This window comes from Gossypium arboreum, chromosome 2 (assembly GCF_025698485.1).
Source record: "Gossypium arboreum isolate Shixiya-1 chromosome 2, ASM2569848v2, whole genome shotgun sequence".
Lineage (NCBI taxonomy): Eukaryota > Viridiplantae > Streptophyta > Magnoliopsida > Malvales > Malvaceae > Gossypium > Gossypium arboreum.
The window spans coordinates 4,690,473-4,702,982 of record NC_069071.1 but is presented as its reverse complement, the minus strand read 5'-3'; the positions used below and the strand labels follow the sequence as shown (position 1 = coordinate 4,702,982).

The 12,510-nt window shown below is 28.0% G+C and overlaps 1 protein-coding gene and 1 long non-coding RNA gene across 2 annotated transcripts; one reads left to right on the top strand and one right to left on the bottom strand.

Annotated features, from left to right (window-relative positions):
• The first annotated feature begins 1,085 nt into the window (after positions 1 to 1,085).
• On the top strand, positions 1,086 to 3,866 carry LOC128285481 (uncharacterized). Its single transcript, XR_008275939.1, has 2 exons — positions 1,086 to 1,200; positions 3,339 to 3,866. It is a non-coding gene; the product is annotated as an uncharacterized LOC128285481 (long non-coding RNA).
• Positions 3,867 to 4,150: 284 nt separating this feature from the next.
• LOC108466792 (probable rhamnogalacturonate lyase B) lies at positions 4,151 to 9,275 on the bottom strand. Its single transcript, XM_017767158.2, has 16 exons — positions 9,127 to 9,275; positions 8,901 to 9,028; positions 8,288 to 8,351; positions 8,078 to 8,199; positions 7,963 to 8,001; positions 7,513 to 7,752; positions 7,291 to 7,432; positions 7,039 to 7,209; positions 6,787 to 6,948; positions 6,400 to 6,506; positions 6,218 to 6,308; positions 5,858 to 5,999; positions 5,620 to 5,776; positions 5,382 to 5,498; positions 4,677 to 4,803; positions 4,151 to 4,577 (listed from the first exon to the last, which is right to left on the bottom strand). Exons 2-16 carry the CDS (start codon positions 9,011 to 9,013, stop codon positions 4,335 to 4,337), a joined length of 2,037 nt encoding a protein of 678 aa, XP_017622647.2. The 5' UTR covers positions 9,014 to 9,028; positions 9,127 to 9,275; the 3' UTR covers positions 4,151 to 4,334.
• Between the last annotated feature and the right edge of the window lie 3,235 nt (positions 9,276 to 12,510).

Genomic DNA, 12,510 nt, shown 5'->3' with positions numbered 1-12,510 from the left:
GATGATATAGATCAGATCTCTTGCATGTTATATCGACAAAGGATATTGAGATTTGATGTAATCTATAGTATGAAAAAGAGTCGGTTGAGATACTAGCCTGAGCGGTAATGTCATAATATTGAGGAAGCAATACGGGAACTGAGAGAAACAGCGAGATCTTTGTATTTATACCCCCACCTCTCTCAGGTAAATTTTGAGGACGAAATTTATAAAAGGGGGGGGAGAAATGTAACGACCTGAATTTTAAGGTTATCAGAAAAATGTATTTTCAGATCTCCGTTTCTGAAAAAAATGGATTAGTAAATAATTATTAAAAATATTTATGAAGTTAGTCGAGTGGTTAATTAGAGTTTAATGAAGTAAATTTAGCTTAATTAAGGATAAATGGATAAAATGATTAAATTGAATGAAGTGTGAAAGTTTAATTATAGAATAAAGAAAATTGAGGGGATTAAATAAGCAAATAAGCCAAAGTGAGTGCCAAGTGTGTGATAAAATAAAATACATGTGTGATAAATAATTTACATACATTTGTAATACATGTATGTATTTACTTATTATTTAAGTAAGTATTAATGTATTTATTATTATTAAATTGATATTATATGATAAATAAATAAAAGAAAGACAAGTGTATGAAAATGATTTGATATAAGTGTATAAATAAAATATACACATTTGTAATACAAGTATTTGATAATAAATAGATATTTATTTAAATATTAAATTATTGCTATAATTATTAATTAATATTAATATTATATTATATTATAAAATAAATTAAAATGGTGACAAATGTGTGGTAATTATAAAATACATGTGTAATAAATTGAAAACATACATTTGTAATATGTATATTTAATTATTAGTAGATATTTATTATTTATAAAAGATATTTATTAATTAAATATTTATATTATAAGATTTTTATGTAATAAATATATTAAATTATGACAAGTGTGTGGATAATAAATGGATAAAATGTAAAATAAATATTTGATATTAATTAAATATTTATTAAGTTAATATATTATATATATATATATATATATATATATATAAAGTAAAACAAAAGAAAAGAAATGAAAAAAAAGATAGAAAAGAAACAGAATGAAATGAAACAGAGAGCAAGGAAGGAAAGAAAAGAAAGAAAGGGAGAAAAGGGAAATTTTGAGATTTCAAGGTTTGAAAGTTTAATTGGTAAGTCAATTTAGCCCTTTTTACTTAATTTTGATGTTTTAGAAGCTTTAGAACAAGATTTTGATGAAATTAAGTTGATATTTTGAAAGTTATTAGATTTCTAGATAATGTTCATGTTGAGTAAAATGATGAATTAATGGCTAAATTGATAGAAATTCAAGTTAGAAATGAAATAAGGGTTGAATTGTAAAGTGATCCATAAGTTTTATGCTTTAAGGACTAAATTGAAAGAATTTCGAAATTATGGTTTTATGATGAAAAATAGATAATTATGTCTAAGTTTGGTTAAAAATTGAGTAGAAATAAAGTATGAATTAAGATAGAAAAGTAAGTGAATTTAGTTAGGATTAAATTGAAATTAAAAGTAGAAAATCAACATTTTGCACTAAGACTATTTTGGACAGCAGCAGTAGTCTAAGTTTGAAAAATCACCAAAAATTGTATAAATTAAATTAGAGGATTAATAAAATATGGAATTAAAGCTTATTGAGTCTAGTTTCTTATAAAAGAAACAATATAAGCAATTGAATTGTAAATTATGAGATATAATGAATTTTGTGAGACAAGATCAGAATGAATTCGGGTTCCTCTGTTCCGACTTTGGAAAATCACCAAAAATTATAGAAAAATAATTAGAGGCTTAAAGTTATATGTTTAGAATCCATAATGAATCTATTTTCAGGAGAAATCAACGAGAATATTATCCGAGTTCTGTAATGTGAGATAATTAATTTTTAGTGAAGAAGGGTCGAAACTGTTAGACAGCAGAATAGGGGTGAATTTAAAGAATAAACTGTACTTAATGACTAAACCAAAAATTTTGAAAATTTTATGGTAAGAATACTTGTGAGTCTAGTTTCAGGGAAAATTAGCAAATCTTAATTTAGAATTCTGTAAGTCAAGATATAAATTAGTAATGTATTAATGATTATGAATTGTATTAATTTCGTAGTCAATGTGGTATCGAAAATCTCGGCTAAGAAAGGACAAGACAAAGTCAACGGGAGTTAGCTTGAAAATTACGATTCGTATTTCTATAACCCGAACTTAATATTTAATTATTAAATTTATTATTTATTATGTATGGTAGGTGCATTGATTAAATTATTTGAAATAAAATGAATATTGATTGAAATTGAAGGGTGAATTTAATTAATAATTGTTGTATTTTAATTGAATGTTATGATAAATAATCAAAGTATAAATTATTGGTATTGTGTTTTATTGAAATGATTTGATTTGAAAATGTGGTGAAATAATTATGAACATGTGTTTATTGTGAAATTGAATATTTATTAGTGAAAAGTGAATGGAATTATATTGAATTGAAAAAAAAAATATAATTAATTAATTAAAATATGAATTAATTGAAAACTGAAAAGTGAATTAAATACCCTATTGACTAGTCGGGCTAGTCGGATATAGTTGGCATGCCATAGGATATGAAAGAGTACGGGTTTTAGCCGACTTACTGATCAGACACTTATGTGCCGACTACTGTTACTGTTACCGTTACTGTTACCGATTCGACACATTGTGTGTCGGATATTGTTACTGTTACAGTTACTGTTATTGTTTCGGATTTGTTCCGATGAGGTACTCTGTGTACCGCATCTTATTCTTTATTCGGATTTGTTCGGATGAGGTACTCGTGTACCGTATTACTCTCATATTCTTTATTTACTTGCCATGAGCCACTATGTGCCGTCTTGGTGTCTGGTTGGATCCGTATCCGCCTCGAGTCCGAGTCATGTTAATAGGGGTAAATAAAGGAACTGGAAAGATCGACTGTTATTGAATAATTTAATTGTTACTGAATAACTGATTATTATTGAATAATTGATTGTTACCGAATAATTGATTGTTACCGAATAACTTACTGTTACTGAAAAAATAATCGTTCTGATTGATTGGTTGTTAATGAATATTACTGATTGATTAATTGCTATTGAAAAATAATAAATGATTTTGAATTTAAAGTAGAACAAAACATTGGTTGGAAAGTGAATGTTTGAATACTCATTGAGTTTGAATAGTTCAATATATAAAAATTAATATGTTTTATAATTGTTTAAGTGTTCGGATTATAGAAATACCACTGAGTGTATACTCAGCGTACGGTTTGTTTCTGTGCGCAGGTTAAGGTTAAACCGTTGAATCAGCATCCCAGGCTGATCCCGAATTCAATGAGGTAAAGTATGTTGAGTATTGGTAATGGCATGTACCTAGGATGTCTTATGAGAGTCATTTAGGTTGTGAAAGTATTGATAAAATAAGTAAATTATGGTTGGCAATGGTATATAGTATGAATTTGAAATTTGAAAGAAAAATTCGTAGTAATTCAAAATTAGTTCCGAATTGATTTTACTATTCATATTAGACCGCGAGGGCCCATTAAAGGGACGGCATCTTAAAATTATGATGAGTCTGAATGTTTATATTTAATTAATGTCTGTATTGTACTGTACTGACTGGTAATGTCTCTTAACCCTGTTCCGGCAACGGTATGAGGTTAGGGGACGTTACATGTTTCCCTTCCATTTAGATATAAAAACCATCGAGACCAGTCCCCGTAGTCTTAAATTAATTCCAGTAGTTTTCATCTCCTTTACTATGTAATAAAATTTGTTGGAGTACTTGAATTGTTTTAAAATTTTCATGTTCAATTATGCATTGTGATAGCCTCTCTTTTTCAAGACATTTATGTGCATGAAAAAAATTCTTATGATATAATTATTTCCTAAGGTTAACTGTGATTAGAGATGAACAAAAGTTGGTTCAAACTGATTTAATCGATTTAATCAATGGCCTGCTTCAACCATCTCAATTATGATGGATAAGGTGGTTTTTGCAATGGTTAAAATAGGTTACATCGGCATATTATCTCAATTGGAGAGTTTAATTACTCAATCTTCTATTTTTGTTCAAATAAATTAAAAAAAGTTCAAAATTCTGTTTACCAAACGCCTTATAATTTAATTCATAAAATTTATTATATTCAATATACAATTGAATGGTTGCTAAAATCATAGAAATCAAGGCTGGAATTACAATCATACTAAAATTAAATAAAATAAAAATAAAAAGAACAAAAGAACCATCCTAATGCACATTTGATAACATTAACTAATCGTTTAAACTAAACTATTAGGCCCTTCTAATCGAATGTAATCATACATTACAGCTTCAAAAGGGTTGTCACTTCTTGTCTGAGTTAGATATATTGTGTTGTTCCCTTTACGAAATCTATATTCAGGTACTTCAATGCTGTACAATCTGTACAATCCGTGAATCCCGTGCCTTGGTACGGCGTTGTCGTAACCGATTCTTCTGGTTGTAAAATGAGGTCGATCGGAATTTGGATCGTTGAATCGAACCTGTAGACGCCAATTCGTGAATAAGTGGTTGAAATAGTGAAATTAAGTGAAAAAGATATCTCCGATAAATGACGGAAATGTGAGATGAGATTTATGTACCTCTACTTCTGCAAAAGAAGCTGCTGCTATTGCCATTTGGAGAGTGTAGGTTCCTCTATTGTTTACATCTTGGAGATTGTATTTGATTTGCCACGTTGTTGGTCGGTACCTATCGTCCCCGGTTTTCCTGTAATTGACAAGGATCAAAAATGGATTAGACAGTGGCGTAATATAGCATTAAGTTTTGGGGTTAAGAAAAAAGTTTAAAATAATTTAAGGAGTTTAATTAATTTTCTTTTAAAATTTTGAGAAAACTAATTGGAATTTTCAAGAATTTTAAAAGCTTCAATTAAAATTTTTAAAAAGACAAATTAAAATTTTCAAAATTTGAGGGGCTCTTAAGTTACATCCCTAGGATTAGACTTGTAAATTTTAATATGAACTTAAAAAGTTTAGTCAAGTAACTTGGATCCAAACTTAATCTAACTCGATTTTATTATAAAAGTCCGCACTCTTGATTCGTTTAAACTTAAAAATAATCCAAATTAAAAATGATTAGAACTAATAACTTAAAATGATCCAAATTCTAAATGATTCAGCTTAAATACTAGATTGAAATTCAAACTTAAATTAATTCGTAAATTCTAAAACTTAAATTACTTTGATACAAACTGATCCAATCCAAAATTAAACCCAATATATCTAAATCAACTATGAAAAACATTCGAAGATGTTGATGAATTAGTGAGTTAAAAAAAAGGGCACCTTGGAACATGAGCAAAGAACCAATCCTTTGAATAGTTGCTTGCACCCACAGTGTAGACAAGGTCACTATCACGATAAATATTCGAGTATCGGTCCCACAATCCATATTGCCTGAATCTGTTCATTGTAATGATAACATTAAATAGTAAGTTAATGAAAAATTAAAAATTCATGTTGAAATCTTAGGCAAAAAAGGGATTCGAATCTCGACCATGGTGTTAAGACATAAAGAGCTTACTTGTCTGCGCCATCATTGGTAATTGAATTGACATATTGTGGGTATGGTTCAGGTATGAAGAACTCGGCCGCTGTCCTGTCTGGAATTCCAATTTCCCACAATGTTGGTCCATTTCTTGGTGGATCATATATAAGTGTACCCAATTCGATCTTATTTTCTGGTATTCAAACATTTATTTAAGGAACCAATCTCTAATGAAAGTTATAATTGAAAGAGACCAATAATATATGAAATTAACCTGGTTGGATAGTGATATTGAGATCTAATTTGTAGCTTCCAATGAAACCATGGATCCAAGCATACAAATTATACACCCCTGGTCGGACATTTTTTATGTTGAAACGACCAATCTTGTCGGTTTGAGTCCAAAATTGGTAGCCCTGTAGACAAAACAATAACATTATAAAATCAGTTGAATCTTCATATTAAAGTAACGTTTCAATCAAGTCTTTTTGTGAGTCTAGTTATCAGTTTATATTCGACATAAGCTGGTAGGCTAACTGAAGGACCTGATTAGAATAATACTTAAGTTTGAGGGTGTACTTGGAAACTTTTTAAATTTAGGGATTAATATGCAGAATTTGTTCATAATATTAACCTTTCCTTCTTTTTGCCATGAATCAACCTCTCCAGGGGCGGCCAACCCCACAAAGGCAGATTTTGCCTGCATTAATTGCTTATCCATGTACCTAAACACAAAGAAAATTAAAGTAAAGATAAGATTTATGCAATACTAAATTGAATTAGATGAAGAAATAGAAGGGCTAACTAAACAAATACCGGTCTTGCACTAGCAGTTGTCCATTAACTTGTCCTCGTTGTTGAGAGTGAGGAAAATCTTCTGATCGAGTAAAATTGTAAGGCCAACTTTCAATTTCTTCACTCAACTAAAAATAAAAATAAAAATTAGAGTTTAAATTGTTATTATAATTAAATATGAGAAAATTTTGGTATTGGTCCCTCTACTATGCTCATATTTAGGGTTTACTTGTGATTTAATTTGACATAATTTGGTCTCTTTTAAGGTATTAACTATTTTGACTAACTACGAATTGTATAATAATAGAAAAACAAAAAACAGAAGAACCAAAACTAAAATTTAACTATTTAATATATTAATAAATAAAAGGAAAACAGGGACTGAAATTAAAATAGCAATAAAAAAACCTGTCTTTTAGCATCATCCCGCAGGATCTTGCGGTAATCATCGTCCTTTGAAGAAGCAGAATTAAGATAGATCAAAACCGGACCAAAAACTTTTTTCCAAGCCTCTCCTTCCTTATAGAATGTGTCAATTTCGGTTCCGGTATAATGCGTACTAACAAACATCTAAATCATGAAAATTAAATCGAATCAAATCGATTTTATGACAAACATTATAAAAAAAAAGGTTTGTATTAGGCTTATAAATAGAATTACCGAAAGAGCAGTCGGACCGACATGAGAAGTAAGGTCCTGTTTATGCGGACCACCGGTTCGAAACTCATTACTAGGGGTCATTATCCAAAAACCGACAGCATCGTAGTCCGATATCCAACCGTTAAGCTTGTTATCTTTATTCTCAGTAGAATATTGATACTTATCATCAACCTGTCCTTTTTAAGGCACTTAGTTAAAACATTATTTTACATGTGATTTAATTGTTTTAAAAGATTATAAGAAAATTATTACCTCCCCTTTAAGATTTGGATTTGACGGATTTGTCAATAAAACAGCTTCTTTGAAGTCAAGAGGCTTACTATGACCTTTGATCCGATCTTCACTTTGAGGCATGACCCGTTGTATTGTGTCCGATATCGCCATGAACCGAAACCTAATTCGAAAAATAAATAGTGTGACATACACATGGACCATATATATATATAGTTGTTATCAAGGGTTCATGTATTTTACTTGTCTTCCTTGAGCTTGAAAGCAATCCTTATTTGGTACATATGAGCTTCCGGAAAATCTTCCTGGCGCTCGAAAATACCGTACATGTAGACCCCCGAGATGCCGCGCCGGACTATGTACCTTTTTTGTATGTTCAGGGGAAGTGTCTTTCCATGGTTTTTAGAATTCCATGTTTTGGTAAAGGAAAGCTCTACAATGTCATTAGTTTGTGTAATGACCTCGACGTGTTTAGTTTCCAGTCTGTTATGGAACATTAAACAGTTAAAATGTGAGTTAATTCCACTTCACAACCTCAAATTATAGTTAAAATTTTAAATTAGTTCCTAAAACAGGACATCCTCAAATTATCATTAAAATTTTAAATTAGTTCCTAAAACAAATGTTTTAATTTCTAAATGAAGATAGAGTATGTCAAAAAAATTTATTATTATTTGGGGTTTAAAAACTTACTTGTCATAGGCATCATCATCCCACACAATGTCCCAGTACCTAAAACATAAAATGTAAGTAATGGAAACAAAAAAAAAAAAGGATAATTATTTAAAACTCAAGAAAATTTAAATACCCTCTATTGGAATTATGGTTTCTCCTTTCAAGTACATTTTCCATCTCTTTATATTTAATTCCTATCAAGTAACCAGATGGATTCTCAATAGTGACTTCAACAAGTCCATTATCAATAATCACCTGAAATATAAATAAAAAAAAGTTAATCATAATAATGAAAAAAAACAAGAAACAAATTATAAGAACATTGTAAGAATATGAATCTTACTTGGCGATCACTTATGTGTAACCGGACATCATTAGTGTTAATGTCGTTGTCCTTTAGGAGTTTTCTGCAATTAATCCAACATAATAATAATTTTGAAGTATATGAACAATTCTAAAAAGGGCAAAAAAGAATGGAAAAGTTTTAACTTTAATTTTTTGTTGGAAAAGTATGACTAACGTATGCTATAATTCTCCAGCTCTTTTATTTTACTTAAACTGTTTTGACGTTTCAAATGTCTTTATTCATATCTACACTTGAACTTGATTTCATCGGTTAGAGACATCATAAATAATACTAGAAAAATAATTTGTATTAAAACAAATTGTCAAAGGGAGGATGTGGAACTGTTGAGATACCAACTCTATTACCAAGTTATGGTGGTAACCGGTAAGAATTTAATCTTGCCTTTGTGGTTTAGATTAAGTGTGAAAAAGGCTATGATGCCCCTAAACCTAAAGCTCGAAAACTCAATACTTTGTGAAACAGATGAGGAAACAACGATTTGGATTAAACCCAAAGTCAAGCAGGAGGCAAAACTCAAACTCGAACCCGAAGCTGAAAGTAAAAATGTGTGGGTGGGTGGGGGGGGGGGGAGAAGAGATTAAGGAAGAACCTGGCATGGATTTCAGTAGAGGAAACAGAGAGAAACAGTGATAATTGAACCACCATTATCATCCACAAAACAAGCTTTCTTCTCCAATGGCTCATGTTTACCACCTTCTCCATAATGGACTAATCCAACTGTACAACCACAAAATAAAAACATGCTAAACATGAAAACGAAGATTTAATTATATATCATTTATAAAGGAGAAACTGTTAAGGAAATAACGCCTTACCAGAGTCAGCATAAAACGAAAAACAAATCAATGAATTCTAATATCTGTGTATGTATATTTATAGTTTTTTAATGGCGAAAGAACGACCCCTTGTTGGTGTAGTATTAGAATTATGACAGGTTTGTAATTTCTTTTTTGTTAGGTTGTTTGACCCTGGACTCATAACTACGTTCTTAACCAGAATATTGGTCTATTTTATATTACTTTTCTTATAAATAAAATATATACGAAATTAAATAATAATAAATATGAATGTAAAAACATCTTTATTCTCCTTTATGGTTTTAATTAAAAAGGAATTTATGAGTCATCAATGTAGAATAAGTCATAAGAGGAACCTTATGTTAAAGGAAATTTAAGCATCGCATGGACTATATATAATATTCAATGTTATTTGTTCTTCGGCTTTGACTATAAGTGTTTTTCGTTCACCAAAATTTAGGTCTAGAAACAACATTTTGATCCAAGGGCGAAATTTAATGGAATGTGAAAATAGGAAAAAGAAAAAGAAGTCAATTATCAAACTATAAATGTGAAAATAGGGTTTTTATTTTTTTATTTTTTGCCTATTGGGAGTCTAATATTAGACCACAAATTATGGAAATAAAGTTATTGGTCCATAGATTTGATATTGAATTGAACTATACTTTCAAATTTTGATGTTAATTCTTCTAATCAAGTTATTTTTTTCTTCACCACTGCCTAAATTTAAGGAATTAATTTGTAGATTAATAATTACTTAAAACAACTTGTTTGTTTTTCCTCTTCCTTGCCTTTTTAGTTATTTTGATTTCGATTAGCCATAATTGGATATGGAATTACTTGCTAATGGACTTCGAATTGCAGTCAAGACCGTGAAGAGATTGTTTTCCCAAAATTAATGCTCTTCTAAGGAATGATGTATTTGGAAAATTTTCAGGTTTTGGATTTAACTTAATTCTTTTTTTTTTAATAAGTTTTTACTATTATAATTAGAGTATAAATTACAAGGGCGAAATCAAAACTTTTTATTTGAAGGCTCGAATTTGAATTTTATAATTTTAAAAGAGAGCATACCATAATTTTAGCACTTTTAAGCTCGCAGCCTTCTTTAACACTTTATTTATATTTAATTTAATAATTATTGATTCTATCATTAAAAATTATAATGATATTAAATTTAATTTTCATATTTACCTTTTATGTTAATTTGGTCTCTATTTTTTTAGCTAAATTTCTCTATTAATCTTTCATAATCAGTCAAATTATTTTTTAACGAAAATATTGACTAAAACATTATTCTTTTAATAATGTTGGCATGGGAACTCGAATGACAAATCCACGATACTTTATATTAACATAACACTACTTATATTATTTGTCACGCCTAATAAATAATTTAAATTTTATAAAAATATAAAAATCAAAAAATTAATATGAAGTACAAGTAGATTGTCATAAGGGTTACTATATTTAAAATTTTATCATTTTAGTTAATTTTTATTTAAAAACATAAATTTAACTCTTTTAAAAATTAATAATTAAATTCGACTACTTTTAAAATTTTTAAGTCAAATTTAATTTAAAATATAATAAAAATCAAATTAATAAAAATATAAATATTAAAAATTAAATTTGTTGTTATTCTTGGAAAAAAAAAAGAGAATGAAATTTCAAATGTAGTAAATTTGGCAACCAACCCCGCGGCGCGTGGATGTGTGCTGCCGTGACAATTACGATGCCATGGCGCGGTCGTGCCGCACACGCCCAAAAGAAGTACAAATATATTATCCTGGGCACTGAGCAGCCTCCATCTCCAGGGTCTTTTTCCCATGACAATTTTATGCCTTTTCCCCCACTACCAGAACCACGACTTTGGCTATTTTATACTTCCATTTTTAAAACAATTCTCTAATATTTTACAATTTTATTCACACAAACATACGGTGGAAACGAATTAAAAATTTTGAATTAGTTGGGTTAAAAAATATAATTTAACATTTTATATTTTTAAGATTTTGTAGTAACTTTTAATAAATTTAAATTTTTGTATATATATTTATAAAATGTTGGAAAACATATTTTAGAAATATTTTGAATTTTATGAAGATTATTTTGAAATTTTTGTAATTTTTAGAGAGGGACCAATTTATACATATTGAAACTATCGAGAATCGAAGGGTATTTACATCAATTTGTTAATTCAAGTTAATTGATTTTTTGAATTGTAAAATTCAACTTGACTTGAAGATTACTTATTTTGAGTTTATTTAAAACTAAATAACTCATTTCAATTAACTCAAAATTTAAATTTTTTTATTTTTTCGAGTTTTGCTCAACCCTATGTCATTAATATATATAATATATATTATTAATATATTGAAATTTATATAAATATATAAAATCTTTAAAACAATTATAATATCTATCTATACTATATTTAAATCTCCAATTATAGGTGCCATGAGTTAATTGAATATCAATTAAATTAAAAAATGATTGAATTTTTTAAAGTAATAAATATTATTATAATGATGTTTTATATTTTATATTTTCTATAAAATTTATAAAAACAATTTAAATCATTAATTATATATATTTATAAAAATAGTGTTTACATGATTTTTACAACTCACATAAAATATGTGCCATCATATAATTCTAAATTATGTGACACCCTTTGAAGAAAAATTATATAAAAAATATAAAATGAACACCAATGTAAAAGATCAAACTCGGAACCAAAAGATTTTAAATATATTAACTTTACCTCTAATTTATTTTAAAATTATAGTTTAAGTTATATATATATATATATATATATATAACTATTAAAACACATAAATAGACTTAATAATAAATTTTGTTTTTTAATCTTTTCTTAATTAAATTAATGTATAATTTTTTTGAATTACGGTAAAAGGGCAAAACCCGAACAATTAATCAAACCTAGATCATACTTAGAGTGATGAACACTCTTAACCATCAAACTATCACATGTATAATTAACTTTATAAATAATATAGTATGAAACTGTAATTCCTAATCTAACATCTCCACAAAATCAACACTAATAAGGAAATGAACATTAGACATTTCTTTTAATTATTATGAAATTGATTGATTAATGTAAAAAATAAAAAGATAATAAAAAGAGTTGGATTCCATCTTGACGATGACGTTGAATCAATGTCAAAGTCTGTTAGTAATTCAAAATTGCGAGTTAGTTTATATATACAGTTTATAAGGTTTTTAATTATAATTAAATTTTATTATTTTTCTTATTAAATTATATCAAAGGTTATTAGACAATCCTTCTTAAAGTGGTATTCTTGATTATTTTAATTATTAATGTCAAATACGATTAGTTAAAGTGGTTGAAATTTTTTGGGGGCCATATACGTC